Source organism: Lampetra planeri, chromosome 2, assembly GCF_965212315.1.
Source record: "Lampetra planeri chromosome 2, kcLamPlan1.2.h2, whole genome shotgun sequence".
NCBI lineage: Eukaryota > Metazoa > Chordata > Hyperoartia > Petromyzontiformes > Petromyzontidae > Lampetra > Lampetra planeri.
The window spans coordinates 19,419,378-19,437,524 of NC_136108.1; the positions used below are offsets into that span (position 1 = coordinate 19,419,378).

The window sequence follows — 18,147 nt, forward strand, 5'->3', positions numbered from 1 at the left end:
AATCAGCCTATAGTCATCCCATTGTGGAACAAAGACCTTAAGTGATGTATCATTCCGCGTACCGTATCACACCGCTCAGCCGCACAGCTCAAGAAAGTAGTTCCTCATTGACCGCTCAGCAACTGCGCTATAACGGGCTTATTCTGCATTGTGCGTAAAGTGTTCCTCGTAGAAGAACCGCGTCATGGCGGCAACTCGTAGTGTGAGCACGCGTACAGCAGAGGTGGGACAAAGTCATTGTTATGCAAGTCCAAGTCGAGTCGCAAGTCATCAAATTCATGACTCGAGTCTGACTCGAGTCCAAGTCACATGACTCGAGTCCACATCTCATAGGTGGGACAAAGTCATTGTTATGCAAGTCCAAGTCGAGTCGCAAGTCATCAAATTCATGACTCGAGTCTGACTCGAGTCCAAGTCACATGACTCGAGTCCACACCTCTGGCGTACAGTGAGAACTTACCGCATAGCAAATTAAAGTTCAACGCAATTTACAAAATGGTATTGCACCCATCACTCGTCCTTCCATGTTGTACAATGCTGTGCCCTGCAGGTATGTGTGCATGTTGAACTTATTCTTGGTTCTTTCGGTAAAGTCACGTAGAAGGGAAATAATAAAATAATATAAATATAAAAAACATTTTATTAATAAAATTATATAAATATAAAACAAATTAAATTATTATTATTTATTTACATTGTTCTATATTTTTATTATTTTATTATTTCCCTTCTACGTGACTTTACCGAAATAACCAAGAATATGAATCCCTGCAGTTATGAAAGCTTTAAATCAAAATTTATGTTGAACTTCTTTCGCACCGTACGTAGCCAACCGTGCTAATTGGAGGTGCGGGGGTGGGGGAAGGCAACAAACTAAGCACAAAAAGTAGTTCTAAATAAATATTTTCTTTTCCAATTTCGATCAAATAGTGCATAGCTCCAGAGTCTTTCTAATAGCTCCAGTGGCTTCCTGGATGGCATTGCCACGGTAAATTGGCATTTGCCGTGAATTCACACCTTGGGTTTGAATGCATTGGCCGTCGACTTGCAGTGTTTCTCGTGCATGCGTCCATGGCCCACAAGCCGTGCGTGCATTGCCGAGCGTGGGTCATCGCATCCTCCATTCATAAAGTAATAGAGCGGCAGTGCTGTTGATGAACTGCATTTATTTAGCAGGCACCTCTGCATGCTGAGGTCTTTTGGCCTAAACAAATATAACATCGCTTTACAGTGCCATATCCTGATAATTATGTTCGGCAATTGACCACGACGCTTCAATGGTAAGACGTGAAAACATTTAAGCGTTCAAAAATGAGAGCACCTCGTGCAGCGAAGGATATTATCCCACATTCTATATCTACACGTAAAAAGTAATCGCGCTCTATTTGAGGCATTTCCAACAACAAAATTAAACGTATCTATTGACCCATTGGCCACCCAGATTAATGTTAATCAGGCAGCAGCCTTCGTTTAAACACGCAACGTCTGCAGTGTTCACACCTCCAGGGGGCTCGTTAACAGCCAGGCACGGTAGATACCCGATGGTTTAGCACATGTTGTTGGTAAGTATCCACTCGATACGCCATTGGGCCGTCGGCATTAAACAAACGGCGTTGGAGGTAAATACGGGGAGCTCAGAGCAACAACGCAACGGGGTAACGGAATTAAAAAGAGAACATTGAGCATCGCGGGGGACGGTGATGATGAGTCTACATAGGTGGTCGCCGATATTTATGTTTGTTATTGCGACAAAAACGCGAGCCCAGCACGGCGCGAGACCGGTACAACGCGTTTGGAGAGGGTCAAGAAAATCCGTGAAAGTTCCCAATCGGCGCCTCGGGACCATACTTAGAAGGGGCAGAGTTGGGCCAATCTTAATAATGATAATAATACGATGGCTGGATGGACACTGTGGTTTAAGCATTTGAGTTCATCAAATGGTTACGAGCTCAAATCCCAGTCAAGAGTTGATTGAGCCCATAGTCTCTCTAGGGGATTATAAAATAGGTACCGATTTATGCGAAATCCATGCTGGAGAATGTGGTCCCTTACCGTGAGAACGAGGCCTTTCCATCACTGGCTAAGGGCTGATGATCACTCGTTTGAGTATTGAGCCGATTTTACATTTCACTTGATTATATAAGCCGGATCATGTTTTTATCTTCGATGCTAATGCCTTCTTCAACATCAATGCATTGGAGTTCCAGCACCAAAGTACACTCTACGTGAAGCGATACAATTGAAAACGAAATCGCGTCGATGGCTTTAAGAGGCGACATTTGGGGTTGAGGAGACATGCACTCGATGCTTGTTGTAAATGTTCCCCTGAAATTCTATGAGCGGCGGTGCCAATGGGAGGCCTTAGATCAAAGGCTTCAAGAGGGAGATCTTTGACACCGAGAGCGGCAATTTTGGCAATGTGACCCACGTGGAACCTCAGCCGCAAAGTATGATTAGAGACCGCGCATGTTTACAATGATAGAAGAATATCGTTGATTCAAGGACCTTCGTGAGAAAAACGGGGGGTGGGGGGGGGGAACTGTGCATTACAGCAGTTGCAGTGTGTGAGAAAATAAAGGGCGCGGAGAAGACAGGGACTGCATTATGGGAGGAAAGTTGAAAGAGTTAAGAGCTTAATTTTCAAGACAGCCGGATCGCTCAGAGCAGCAAAGCGGGTAGCATTACTGTGGTATGATGAAAAGCCTAGCAACACAAATATTAACAACAACAAAACGGGCAATAGAAAGAATGTGTTTTGGAAAAAAAAGTGACATCTCAAGGTCTGTAAATGCACAAGAAGAGTTTAAAATACTGGGGAAGGAACGTTCTTTTTTTTTTTGGGGGGGGGGGGGGGTATAGCCGTGGTTAGAAAGTGGATGCGAAGTGAGGTTACGTGTGGACTGTGGAGCAAAAAGAACTGGTGGGGATTCTGAGACGAGATAAAACAGCAAGGTCGTGGGAACGGGCAGACAAAATTGGGCAAAGACTACAGGCGAACAGCGAAGGAAACGTTTCACAAGCAGTTGCTGTATTTAAATCGTAATAAAAATATATAAATTTGATTTAAAGCTTTCGTGACTGCAGGGATTCATATTCTTGGTTCTTTCGGTAAAGTCACGTAGAAGGGAATTTTATTGTTTAATATTTTGTATTATTTTATTATTTCCATTCTACGTGACTTTACCGAAAGAACCAAGAATATTAAAATATATATAGCCTGCGTATTTGTAAAAATGAATAGGTATCACTTTTTACAATTTTTGTTTGTTCCTGTCAATTTTAATTGGAGTAATACATTACATTTATGTTACTCCACTACCGGATGAAGGCTTCCTCTACTAGGCTGTTTGACCATACTTCATCATGCCGGTCAGTGCGGCTTGATGAAGATATAATCATGCGCCCCTGATGTTAGCCGTCGCCGCTAAATAAAACTCAGGACACATCGCTTACTCATGGTGCCCACAACACAGTGGTTGATAGCAAGGCGCACAACCAAACTAATAATGATCGGATATCGTATGTGCGTTGAACTTCTTTCGCACCGTATGTAGCCGACCTTGCTAATTACTGATATGACAGAAATGATCGTCTACAATTATATCGAGCAAGTCCAAGACTTTAAAACATCCCTAGTTCCTAAACAAAAACAGAGAATAGACACTTCTAAATCGAACTGATAAAGGCTTGAACGATCCACAAACGAACGATGTCTATTGGTTCGGATGTTATTTGCACGGTTGAGAAGAAAGTCTGGGGAAAATGTGATGTCTCTCTCACTACCAGAAGACATTTAATAGAGCGCGACGCTGCGCTTGCTACCCGGTACAATCGATGCCCCAGCGCTTAACGCCTGCGCTGCTGCTACCTGGCTCATTAGCGTTATTAAATAGGGCCGTTATTTTTCAATTTGCTCATTGTAATTAGCACTTTTATTTGAGCAGCTAATCGGTGGTAATAATGCAATCTGACACCACCCAACTTATTGTACACGATATAAACACACGTGGTGCTTGTGTTTTTTTTTAAATTGACCTTCAGAAAATGATGGGGCAGATCTTCAAAGTGACAGGCCAGATGCAAACTTAAATACAACATCTAACTCTTGCTCAAGTTAACTAAAACTGAAAGACACAACAGCAACGGGTTTTAAAATTACATTCCACTGTATCGATAAAATGCATGGTTACAGACATCATGATGTCACAGATATGAAATGTGTCATCCCAACATCGTTGTAAATTAGTGTGATCTACATCTAAAAGGTTTTGTGATCTACACATAAACGTCGTGGGATGCTATTATCATGAATGACGCTGTATAAAATAAAATTATTATCAAGGGTAAAATAAGTGAAAGCCATATGAGATGTTCTTTTAATATGTCATTTTACGGATTGTCAAAATATGTCTCAGTGCTCCGTGAAGTACTGAGTGCGATTCATCTCTGTTGAACCCAAGGCAGTGGGGAAAATTCCACATGTTCATGTTGGAGGCCGCTCTCTCCAATGGACAGCAGCACTGATGGGCTTCCCACAAAATGATACTCATTTTATACAGTCCAGGAAGGATGATGGGAAAAAGTTAATCCCCACCTAGGATTGGGATTTTTCAACGAGCTGGGAGTTCTGGCAGGACAAATTTTTTTTTATCAATGAGTGATCATGCTATTAGTGATTTGTAGGCAAGAGTTATTGGAAGTATATGGTTTATGCACAGTATAATGGACACTAATGCACAGACAATTATGGATTCATTAATTTCATCGGGAACAAATTAAGGTTATATTTAGTCATACATAGAACTCTCTACAAGTTTGCAAAGCAGGATGATATTACATAAAAGCAATGTGGTGAAACATAACGTTGCATTGATTACATCACGTGATCGGTGAATGTTGAGCTTATAGAAATACAATTTTCAGTGTCATCTTTATATTATTTATATATCGGATGTATGTTTGCAGAGTACTGGGCATCAAATGGTTCTTAAAAAGGTCACACAAACCTGTTAATGCACTAATTATTAAGATAAATAACAATCTGTTTTAGTGGTCACAATAAAATAAATAAAGATAACATAATCATGAAACTGCAAGTACAATAAAATGAATTAGGTATGTAATGATGCATCGAGGAATTGATTCAAATCACAGACTGTGCTCACATAAACACGCATCACCGTGTGAGCGTGAGAACTGCATTCTTTAGCTGTCAATTTTTTCATCTGCACGTTAGGATAAGCAGATTTGCTAATATTTGTCTACACACGTACAAGCCAGACGAAGCTATGTACAAACGTGAAATTCATCATCATCACCAGCCATATTAAATCCACTGCTGGATGAATGCCTCCCCAAGCCACCGCCATCTCTCACGAATCTGTGATGTGATAATCCACCTAGCACCCGCCCACGAGATGATTTTGTTCGTCATTAACTATTCATTAGAATCAAAAGATTGATGAAAATAAACGTACAGCTCTCTGTCAATCTACTGCTAAAAGGCCTCACCATGCCGTGGTGGTTACTGGGTTGTTTGATCACCATGCTCCACAGGTCGCCTGGTCCACACAGTGCTCCAAATACACAGAGCGTACTGCTTGATTAATCACCCATTGTCATCATATGTATAATCATGAGGACATATTCTTGGTTCTTTCGGTAAAGTCACGTAGAATGGAAATAATCCACCTGAGGACGGTTGATTGCGTTGTGGCCGAAACGTCGTGAGAATTATTATATTATGTTGAATTTTTATTATTTTATTACTTCCCTTCTACGTGACTTTACCTAAAGAACCAAGGAGATGAATCCCTGCAGTCACGAAAGCTTTAAATCGAAATCACGAGGACATCATTTCATCAAGCACCAGCCGGGGCCTAATCCGATCATGATCCCTCTTGGCCTGACATTACACTCAGTGGTACTCACTAGAGCTCGCTCTCAGAACAATCTGTTCCTTGCTATGTGAACGTTGGATTTTAACCACAGCCTAATGGACATTAGCATCACAGCAAACAAACTTGTTTGGGCATGGAGGCACTTTGGCGTTTTCGTCATCCGTGAATGATTGAAAAGGCTTTGGCTTCATCTCCAGGAGTTTGTAAAAGGGAGAGGGAATTTGGCAGCCGTATGTAATTTTAGTTTTTTAACAATGACATGTATCCGACTGCCAGAAGCAAGATTCCTTCAATCGTCCGATACACCAAAACTCCATCCTTTGGAAGTACTGTCTCAAAAGAATATGACATGGGCAAACATTGCACATCTGATTAAAGTGATGGCCATTACTGTTGGTGGATCTAAACAGCTGGTATGCTTAACATAATTAAATCATGCACGTGAGAGTAATTAAATATGCAGCGTACTACACATCATATAACATGTACTCCCGAACCACATTTTGAGGCTATATAAATGAATTAGAAGTTTCCAATGCATTGTGTGCTGGTAGTTGTGGTAACTACACCAACATTCGAAAATGTAACCAGAAAAATGCCAAACGCATGTACAGACCGCGTGCACTACGTGACAGCCTCTCCATCATGACCCCACTGCTGCCATTTCTCAGCCACAATTGTCAGGTCATATGGAATATCAGCCAAGAAAACGTGATGTATTCCCGTGACTAAACCTGTTCAAGAAATGCCCCTCAGCTTTTCATTGCAAACGTAAATGGGGGCTTTAGACTATTATAAATTGTACGCATTTTGTAACTACAACTGGACTTATCCAAGGGAGTGAAAAACAAAACACAACGTTGCACGGTTGTCAAAGTGTCTCCCTGCTTGGATGATCACTGGGGCGGCACCCACGTCGTTGTGCTGCTTCTGAGCGTGTGGTACAAATTCCACATTCCCAGGGCAAGGTCCAGTTTTTCTCTCCGAAGGAAATACATCTTTGGCTTCTCTGAAAAACGATTTCTCATTTTAATGACCTTTGTAGGGATGCCACTTTGCACCGATATATCGTTAACCATTATTGTCTGTGCATATTGTTGCACAACGGTAAATGTACTTAAGTAAAAAAAATGCAATGAATAGTCGATACAACAAGTATTTTCACTTGTGGTGCTAGGTTCTTACGATTGGCTAATACTGTAGACCAGTGGTTCTTAACCTTTACTGCAGCCTGCATCCCATTGGTTCTCAATCGTAGCAAAAATGTATAATTTTAATAAATACATAGGTTTGATGAAACAAAGTAGCTGTACTTACAGGCCCGTGCTTAATTTGTGCTTTCGATTATTTACCTTCTAAAACAAAATCTGGCCATGTCTCGTACCCCCAGAAAGGGCATATGGCATCTCCACGGGGTGCGTACAGCCCAGGTCAAGAACCACTGCTGCAGACTATCCATTCTGAGGGGGATGCCAAGAGACGTTTGTGTCAATTGTGACGAGTTTCCCTCCCGTGTTGATTTACCGCCCGTTGATGGCCCAAGGCTGGTGACTGGGTTTGGAGTTGCCCCCTTTCTCTTTAAGAGCTCCAATGTCCAACTTAATTTCAGAGTGGAAGTCGAGGACGCACCGCGTGCTTTGAGATGGATCGGTGTTCACACAGAGGTATGCCTTTGAACGTTGAACAAAAGTCTATGTACAATCGCTAATTCGTGGGAAATGCCTCCGTCGTTTCCCCACCTCGGATTAGCACGGTGTGGCTACGTACGGTGCCAAAGGAGCTCCACACACAAATAGAGACAAAGATCCCCCGTATAGCCTTAACAGACTGTTCGGAGCAAGTGCTGCTAGCGAGTTGGACCTATGAAGTCCGGCACTGTGGCACACGAGGGGGTGGGTGGGCAGCACTACGCCCGGCCGCCTTTGTCTCCCTCGTGGCGATGTTTACACACCGCACCAGGTACTCATTTGAGGCTGCGTCGACCTAGGGGAGGCCCAGGAGCGGGAATCGAACCCGGGATGGGCCGGGTTCGCAGCTCAGCGCTCTAATGGCTACACCACCGCTCCCCAACACACACACACAGATAATGTCGATCTTGCATCTTGAACACGAACAGCAGACATCTGCCTCGCAGGCTTATTCTGCTTGAACACGAGAGGGCAACTGTTGCTGTGTGGGGGATATCCTCCGTGCAATGCGGTGGTAATGAAGGGGTAATTGCGATGCTCTCGCTGTACGGGAAGGCCCTCGCATTTCACAGCAAATACTCATTTGTTAACCCAGTGGCTTTGAATAGTTTCACAATATTTCCTTGCGAAATCAACATGTGCAACATTTACTTTATTTAGATTGAAATGAGGTGAAATACTTTCCTTCCTTAATGTATTTCCTCGTCTGCATAGTCTGTAATTTTTTTTACACAAATGCGTGCTGCTTTTGATGCTCATTATACGTACGGTGCGAAAGAAGTTCAACACACCATGCAATAGTTAAGCTGCGCATCCACGTACAGCAATGCGGGCCATTAAAATCAAACGGTTTTTTGTTTGTTTACAAACGATAATTTTTAAATGTTCCATCATTGACAAAAAAAAAACTCCAATAAAAGTGTGACAGCTTTCCTGTGATTTAAAATAGCCACGATCCCCTCACGAAGTTGCAAGGTTTTTGTCGTCTTCAGTTTTCACTTTGAGTGATGCTTTCAGGAGCGGTCGTGTTTTTTCAATGTTTAATTTGAGCATCGATTTAAAACATATACTAATAATAAGCACGCAACGATCAGTAGATATACGTACACACACACAAAAACAACAACCACGAAAAATACTTCATTGTAACGGTTATGGACTCATTAAAAATGTAATTGAAAAGTATTTCCCACTAAAAAAAACCGCACACACACAACCAGAGGTGGCATAAATCGACTTGCAGGCGCATGCCCCCCGCGGTGAGGCATTATCATGCGGTGATGCTGCTGCTGCTGCTTCTGCTCTGCCAGTGGTGCACAATTAAGATCAACAACAACCTCAACAGATTCGTCAACAACACTACGTGGCCCTTTAAACAATATAGATTAACATATAAAACAGGCGACGTTTCGGGCAACGGCCCTTCTGCGCGTGCTCTTGCAAACGTGGCTTGCCATGTCAGGGCGCTGTCAACGTTGTCGTTGTGTATTACAGTAAAAGTATTTGGCCTACATAAGATCTTGTTTCAGTAGCTTTGTCTCTCTCTCACCTGAAGCCGTTCGCCTGTGTTGCGATCGAAACGTCGCGGTCTATTAATAATTTTCTACCCACGTGACTTTTCCAAAAGAACCAACGAGTATGGATTCCTGGGGTCACGAAAGCTTCCAATCAAGATCGAGTCGTAGTATCGTTATGATCGTGCCACCAGCCTGGGCGATCTGCACGCTTCCTGCAGACACTTACTTGGGTTGAAAGTGCCGCACGCCGTGATTGATACGATGCGCACAGCTGTGAACCACGCCAGGGCAGGGCAGGGCAAGCCGCAACTAATACCGAATACATTATGGTGGTGTGTGTGTATGTGCGCGGGTGACGCGGACACATTGATCAGCGACGCCACGGGGGGAAAGTTTTAAGTGAGGCCGCGCATCGCACGCACATTTTTCACACCGATGGGCACTCTCCAAATTGCGGACGTGATAAGCGGTGCGACGCATCTCGTTGCAAGCGCGCGTTGCTGCCGGCCATTTTTAAGGGGGCCGTTTGATTTTGGCCGTCGCTTTGAAGTGCAAACGTGGAACCCAGCCGAAAACGTTTCTTCTTCGTGAATCGTAAACTCCGCGGTCCCCATTGGTAATCCGCTGTTGAACGCGGAGCGAAAGAATTAAACTCCGATCGCCGGCGGTGTGGGGGTGTGGGTGGGGGGAAGGCGCGGGGTGGGGGGTCCTAGCCGTGGTGCGCTAACCACTGCGCCACCGCTCTGTAAAGTGTTGGTTGTACTAATATTCACGTTGACAAAATAAGAATTCTATAAACAGGATACTGTATATATGCAACGAACAACCCCTCCCCCCCCAAACCTGTTAAAGCTTGTGACGATTAAAATGTTATTTCCAACTGCAATAAATGTCGCAACGTTCTAAACCTGACACTACCTCGAACACAGACCTCACCACGAGTGCATGTCTCACCCGCCGTCCCGTGCCATCCTCACAGCTCGAGCCCCAGCGTGTGGACACGGGGTCGCGCTCACGAGTCGAGTGACACGGAACGCGGTGCCGCCGGGAAAGTGCAGGATTCTGTACCGCGCGCGTCTCGCAGGGCAAAGATCCCCCGTATAGCCTGGGACAGATTGTAGGGGCAAGTGGTGTAAGCGAGTAAGCAACTATGAAGGCCGGAACGGCGCCTGACGGGGTGGGTGGTCAGCACCACGCTCGGCCGCCTTTGTCTCCCCAGTGGCGATGTTTTTGTTGACACACCGCACCAGGTACTCCTTTGAGGCTGAGTCGACCTCGAGGGGGCCCAGGACCCAATCAGATAATCGTCACTGGTGTTGGCCGTGAGCGGGAATCGAACTCGGGGCGCCGGGTTTGTAGGGCAGCGGCACAGTCACTCACGTTTATCATCATCATCATCATTATCACAGTCATTGACAGCCCTTTGTCAATCCACTGCTGGATGAAGGTGCCCCCACGCAGTGTCGAGGGTTGTTTGACCATACTTCACCACGTTTGGCCAGCGTGGCTTGGAGAAGCGGGTGTTGAGGGCAGAATCGGTTCAGATAGCACCCGCCACTGGTATTGCAACAGTGCGTGGCCTCGACTCGAACTGGCGCTCACGGCAATCAAAGTACAATTCACAGGACTCTGTCAAAACTCTGCCACTGCTGGATGAAAGCCTCCCGGACGCCGCGTGGGCCGCGGGTTGAGTCGTCTGACCACAAGACGCGTGCGTTGTCCGACTGCACGTTCATGCTGTCGTGAATAATCACACCACTCACAACACCACCACCAGCCACAACAACAACAACAACGCGTTCCGTGGGGCGAGCCGCGGCTCTCCGAGTGACCGCGTTGCCCCCACGCACAGCCGCGGGTGCCAATCCGCGGAGCTCTGCGCGTGACCCCAGCGGTGGCGCGCGCCTCGGGCCGCGTTGGCACGAGGCGCTCGGTCGCCGACAAAGAACCGCGTGGAATTGGTACGCGTCGAGTTTGTTTGGCGGGTAGAGCGAATTACGAATCGTCCTCTCTCGCATACGTGTCGCGCGTGTGTGTGTGTGTATATGTACTAATTCTGCCAATGTTCGCCTTGAGAATTAACCCACAACCACCACCACAAATAACACCACTGGCAACCACGTGCGCAGCGGACGTGTGTTAGTGAGATGTCGAATTTAAGCGCTATCGACATTCAAATCGCAGTTCTTCTTTCTTTCTGCGAAGCGTCTTGAGACACTGACTGAATCGACACCCTTGATGCGTTCAAGTTGTCGTCACGGTCGCCCTGTGCGCAATACCGGGCAACTGTTAAAAAGAGCTTTATAGCTCATCGGATTCCTCCAGTATGAATCAATATTCTGATTTAAATTTCCTATGCGTGCGGGCGGCAGTGGCTCTTACCACTCGCCGTGCAGTTGTCGTACACAGCAGCACCAGCATCATCATCATCAGCAGCATTCTCATCAGCAGCAGCATCATCAGCAGCACCAGCATCATCATCAGCAGCAGTGGCGACGTGGGGACGAGCGCGCAACGCCGCGTTCGTGTCACGGCTCCCACCAGCGCCAAGTGACTTAGCCACTTGCAGTGTGCGGACAAAGACGCGCGCACTGACATTCTGCATTTGAGCCGCCAGTCAAACTGCGTACAATCTGTTTCTGCAAGCGGCTGTTTGGAAAATCAGCGGGGACCCTGTGGTTCCCCCCCCCCCCACACTTCCCCAATCACAAAGCACCGCCGATAGGCAAGAATATTGTCGGTGCGTTCTCTCCGCTGCGTTGTCCTAATCGTTCGCGCAACGCGGTAAGTAATCTCTGCAGCAGACACCGCGCGTGCGTTGCACAATGCACACGCGTGCGCGTCTGTCTGTTCTTGCCATGCGTACACTTCAAGAACGTGCAGCCCACAGCACCTGTAATCATCACGGCACATACGCACAGGCACATGGACGTGCATATAATGCACGTTCGAACGAGCACGCCGCGTTCAAACGCGAGTGACGGGACGCGCAAACATCCTCCCGTGCGTGGCCGGGGGTCCCTCGAGAGTGAACGCGCGCCCCGCTACGCCTGTCGCGGGCCACCCCGGGGTGCTCGGCGCAGAGCTTACACGCGGGAGACAACTCTCCGTCTGAGCTCTCGCGTCTGGGAGTCGGCGGGCGAGCGAGTAGCCACGCGGTGGTGTTGAGATTAGCGCGCCGCGCTACGAACCCGCCCGACCCACCACCCCCCTCTCCAAGTTCCATTCACCGCTCACGGTTACCAACACCCAGTGACGATTATCCGAACCGGTCCTGGGCCTCCTCTCCTAGGTCGACTCAGCCTCAACTGAGTACCTGGTTGCGACGTGTGAACATCGCCACTGGGGGAGACAAAGGCGGCCCGGACGCGGCTTGGTGTTGACCACCCCACTCGCTCGTGTGGCCACAGTACCGGCCTCGATAGGTGCTCGCTAACAGCACTTGCCCCCAACAGACTACACGGGGGAGTTTTGTCTTTGTTTGTGCACTCCCCCACGCTCCCCCACTCCTCCGTCGCTTCGCCTGCCACCCGCACTCACTGCGCGCTCTGTTGCGCTCACCTGCTGCCAGATCTCCTCCAGCGATGGCAACGCCGAGAAGTAGCCGGTGTCGTGCACCAGCTGGAGCTCGTGGAAGATGCTGTAGCTGGGCAGCACGTCCATGGCCGCTGGGCTCAGCCAACAACAACGACAGGAACCTCCTCGCTCTCCGCTCGCGTTTAAAATCCGTCCAAATCTAGCCGCGTCGGCGCCGCGCGCAACGCATGCCACCCACACCACCACTGCCACCGCCGCCGCCACCACCGCGGTGCAACGTGAATGGTTCCACAATTCAATTGCGCACGCTCCGCCTACTTGCTCGTCTGCCCGCCTGTCTACCTGTCTGACTGCCGGTCTGCCTGTCTGTCTGCCTGTCTGTCTGTCCGTCTGCTCCGCCTCCCTTTGCAAGACGCGAGCGCACCGCCACCGGCGGGGTTCTTATTCGATCAGTAACTTGCTACTCCCCGGCTCACGCCACCTTCGCATCCCTTTGTCTCTGAATTATTCCCCCCCTCCCCCGCAAACCTCCTCTTTAAATGCCTATTTGCAACGAGGCATCGACGGCCATGTTACATATTCCGAGAACGCAAGCCGTGCGATGCATGCGTGAAGACGCGCAAACGCTACCGCCACTGCTGCGCGTCTGCTCAGCCACCGCTGCTGCCACTGCTGCTGTTGCTATTGCCGCCGCCGCTGCTGCATCAGCAGGGTGCGCTGCTGCTGCTGCTGCCCGCTACTGGTGCTGCGCGCCAGCGAGCCGCGCTCATTGCGAGGCGATGCGCTAATTGTACATAATTTATACCGCCCAGAGCACGCCTGCCGCCAATGGCGCTCTGAGTGGGGGAGCGCTCCGAGCGAAGGCGGCCAATGCTGGCTGCGCGCGTGTGCGGCTCGCTGCGGAGGAACGATGTAAGAGTTGCAACCATTGGACGTGGGGGGGGGAGCGATTGTACCTTCTTCCCATAGTTTATCCGCGCTTCTCTGCTTTCGGGGGGGGTGGGGGTGGGGAGAAAGCGGGGCAAGGCACGCAAGGAGGGATGGAGCGGAGTTTCAGCTTCGAGATGAAATTCGAATTCGTGCGAATCTGTCGCGTGGCGTCACGTGACGCGCGAGCTATGCAAGTTGATGCGTGTAAGTTTAAAGAAATAATAAATACTACATTTATGGACGAACACAAAAATTGCAGTGGTCGTAAATTATTCTATTTGCTTGTAATTTGCTAAGCGGTGGACCCTTCCCGAACGCATCATTTGGTTGTTCCGAGTTTCTCAAGAAGTCGCCATTTGTCTTTTCCGGGAAGCGATCGTCACAATCACGGGAATAAATGTTGTAAAGAAATAAAAACGTGTCACAGCTTTCCTGGAAACGTGCATCAAAAGAGGCACAGGCCGTGCGGAGAAGTCACGTGACACGTACGAGCTGATTGGGATGGCTTGTGAGTCATTCACACGTGCACTTTGCCTCTGCGCTGATCTTGAAAGTCTCTAGCTCGCTTGCAATAACACAGCGCAGCAGCTCACTGATGCATACATTCACTTTCAGTTGATTTCAGTTTCAGTTTATTTGGTAAAGCCATGTGAGCCAATCCGGCTCTTGAATCGGGTGCACGCCTCACTTAGTGTGTATACACACACGGCGTAATATTTGACACATACCGCGCGCGCGTGTGTGTATATATAGGCCACTACGATACTTGAGCCGTAATACGAGCCGCCTTTTAAATCGGAGCCGCGCTATTTAACGGGTACGCTGCCGTAAATCTGTTCATTGCGCGCGATGCGCTGCAGCGTAGCGGCCCGTGCGCGTGTGTTTGCGTGATTTGTGTTGCACGCGCACATACACACACACACACACGTGCACACACGTGCACACACGCGCACACACACATGCGCGTGCGTGTGCGTGATTTGTGTTGCACGCGCACGTGCACACACGTGCATACACGCGCACACACACGTGCGCGTGCGTGTGCGTGCATGCGTGCACGGGGAAGGAGGCGGTGTGCGGTCAGTCGCACGCGCATTCGAGAAACAGAACATAGACATCGCATCACCTTGCTAATTGCCCTAACATATTTCGAATTGCAGTCTGTATACATAAAACGGATACTTCGCAAAAGAGATAATGGTGTGCTAAACATTCTAATAAAAAAAATCGATCGGTGCCCATAACATCGTGTGACATTGTTCCATAAATAATACAGATTATCATCTTATTTTATGGCGCGTCATTCCTTCGAATCGTTGTGGCGTCTGGTGTCTTTTTTTCCTGTTCTTCTCTTTACGACATAAACCATTTTTTCAAATATTGCGCCAGTGTGAGAACGTTAATCCGCATTAATCGGACGTCTCCAAGCGAGGAACATCGCTCGTCCGGCCATTCGGCGCGGAACGAATCGCCGGCGCGCTGTGGGCCTTGCCTGTGCGACGTCGCGGTTCGGATATCCCAGTTCTTTTTCTCTCTCGCGCGCGCGCAAAGCAGCCCCCGAGTGAAATGCGCGTCTATAATTAACGCTGAGTGTCTCTCGTTATGAGACGCGTCCGCCTGGCGTGGCATAAATAACCCGCGCCGCGAGTAACCACGAGCCTCCCTCTATCCTCCGCGTCACATCCAGCGAGTGGGACATCGAGCAGAACGTAGCGCGCAACAGAGATCGTGCGGTGTGGGGGGGGGGTCTCGTTCACACCGCAACGGGACTTCACTGCGCCGCAGTGGCCCAAGTGCCGACCTCTAACTCCACGTCCCAAATTCGGCCGACACCGATGACGAGAGAGGGGACCCGTGGATTTCACACCCCGCGGGTCGCCGGGATGAGCGCGAGTCTCTGCTCGTCGCCCGCGGCCACCGCTGCCGCTGCTGCTGCGGTGGCGGCGGCGGCGGCTCTGGTTACACGCCGAGCGCTTATACGCACCCCCCACCCCCTGCTCGTCAAAGGAGAGATGTATAAATAATTAGAACGATGATGGTTTTTACCCCGTGCGTTTGAGAAAGAAAAAAAAACATGCATATTTAATGCCACGAAAGCCACCGCGGGAGACATTCGTTCACGTCGACATGTTACAGACCACGCGCTGTAACGCGATAGGTGACTTGTTCGTGCGAGGGTTCGAGTCTCGACGGCATTGTGGGTTACGACCGCTCGAGTCGCTGCACGCGAATGCAACAGCAGCAGCAGCGCCCCGCGTTCATTCTCCAGCAAGAACCAACGTGGACCGCACCGTCGAGCACAGTGCACAGGGCCCTGACGTGCCACAGCGGTGCCCTTCTCTTTTACGACTCATCCCTAACCCTATCAATAATCACCCCGTGCGTGGACAATTGTCGGTAACCTCTTGATTGGTAAACAAAAAAAACATTTACAAAAACAAAAAAGTGTGGTGCGCAGGGAGTGTGCTCCGCGAAGGTGGAGTGTAAGAGGCCATCATCTGTTGCGGCCCTCTGGAAGCGGGGAGCGAGATTGGTTTTATTGTATTTTTACGCGCGAATCCGTCTTGAGCACGGGCCTGAGCAACTGTAGCCCACGCTGCGCATATCGCATAAAGCGCTGCCTCAGCACGAGGCGGCGGCGAGCAGCGAGGCGGCCGGGAAGACAGCCACAAGATGAGGAGGGGGGTGGGGGTGGAATGTAATCTCTCTGGCTGAGTGGCCCTGGCATTCTGGCATTGGAGGGGACCGTTAATTGCGCCCATGACAGCGCAGAGGAGGCAAAGCGTCGCGCATGCCCAAGTGGACGACGGCTGCGCGTGCGTGGGGATGAGTTTGCCGCTACGAGATGGGAGCGGTGGGATCGGAAGTGCGCGTGTGTGTATGTGTGTATGTTGCATCAGCCAGTCATCTCGGTCAGTCGGCCCGTGGCACCTGCTGGGTCTGCCCCGTGACCTCCTGCCAGCGGGCGTTCGACACTTCACGTGGCCTCAAGGTGCACATAGCCTGGCACAAGCGTCGTGTTGACGTCCCCGCCACTTAGTGGCGAATGGCGGTTGTTGTTGTGTATGTTGAACTTCCTTCGCACCGTACGTAGACAAACGCGAGAAGGACAACGAACTAAACACAAAAAGTCGTGCTCAAGAGATTGGTTTTCAACCTTTCGTTTTAAAAGTGCCGTAAGCTCTCAGTGGCTTCCTAACATCGGGAAGAGGAGCGTTGCCGGACGGCCGCAGAAGCGCATCTGAAAGCGCCCCGCGATGCAGTGGCCGTCTCTGTTCCATGGTTCGCCCAAAAGCGAAAAGCAGTCGTGACAGCAGCGGCGGCAGCAGCAACAGCAGGAGGAGGATAAGTAGCAGCGCAGAGTGATCGCTTCAGACGACAAAGAACGAGGCGCGTTGTTACGCAACGCACGCCGAGGGGCTGTGAACTTGGCGCCTCGTGTTAAACTTCAGTCCTCAAGGCGCTTTGTGTTTTTTTAGATTAAATTCCCCCCATTGACTGCCGAATCCAGCCACTCTCCTTTCCGAAAGTTACACTAAATTTGTTCACATGTTTTAGAATGTTAAGTGCATCATTCAGGTTGTGCAGCGTTAAATGTATTGTGAAGTTTAGCCTACGGGTATGTATTAATTCTAGATTAGAAGTTTTCGTGACTGCAAGGATTCATACTCTTTGGTTTTTTTCTGTAAAGTGACGTAGGTACAAAATAAAATTTAAAATTACTAAAAGTAATAATAGAAATAAAATAAAAATTACGACGTTTTGGAGGCAACACAAGTCTCTGTCATCAGGTGGGATCGTCACAGCAAGATTTGCTGTATCAAGTGAAGTTCCACCACATTCAGATAAGCCCCTCCCTCCTCCCCCCGTAACTTTTATTTAAGAACTTGTATCTTGGAATCTTTGCCTCACTTGATACAGCAAATCTAGCTGTGACGGTCCCACCTGATGACGGAGACTTGTGTTGCCTCCGATACGTCGTGATTTATTATTTTATTTTAATTATTACTTTTAGTAATTTTTTTATTTTATTTTTTACCTACGTGACTTTACCGAAAAAACCTAAGAATACGGGTATGTATGTTGAACTTCTTTCGTACCATACGTAGCCAACCGTACATGAAACGTCGTACAAATGCTGCGTCCTTAAATTGTCCTTGATGTAACCCAGGTCGCCCTTGCAAAGAAAGGTGATGCTGTTTCGTGTGTCTCAATAGGTTTATTTCATCTCCTGGTTAAATAAAGGATACAGAAAAACAGTATTGGCGTTTTAATTGTCAATACATTACCATTACCACGTCGCATTCGGGACTTTGCAAGTCCAATGTCTGGATTAGGGGGCCACTCAGACCAACATCCCTTTGAGGTCAATAACTTTGTAGCAATGTCAATAGTGGTCATCCTATGGACATAATGGAATCTGCCATAGGAATCTGCTGTTTTTCACTCTTGGCTATGAACAGCAAATATAAATAATTGCTAGTCCATACTCCCTTGAGCGTGGAGATGAAATACTGTGATGCTAACGCACATGTGACAATAACAAAATAATAATACATACGTCGATAAAACTGC

At 48.3% G+C, this 18,147-nt stretch overlaps 1 protein-coding gene across 1 annotated transcript in view; it reads right to left on the minus strand.

Annotated features, from left to right (window-relative positions):
* Positions 1 to 12,844, minus strand: part of LOC144729464 (Krueppel-like factor 6) — a 63,597-nt gene extending 50,753 nt beyond the window's left edge. Inside the window, exon 1 of the mRNA XM_078609781.1 lies at positions 12,667 to 12,844. Coding sequence (XP_078465907.1) covers positions 12,667 to 12,768 — 102 coding nt within the window. The 5' untranslated portion in view covers positions 12,769 to 12,844. The remainder of the gene's footprint in view (positions 1 to 12,666) is intronic.
* Positions 12,845 to 18,147: the final 5,303 nt, after the last annotated feature.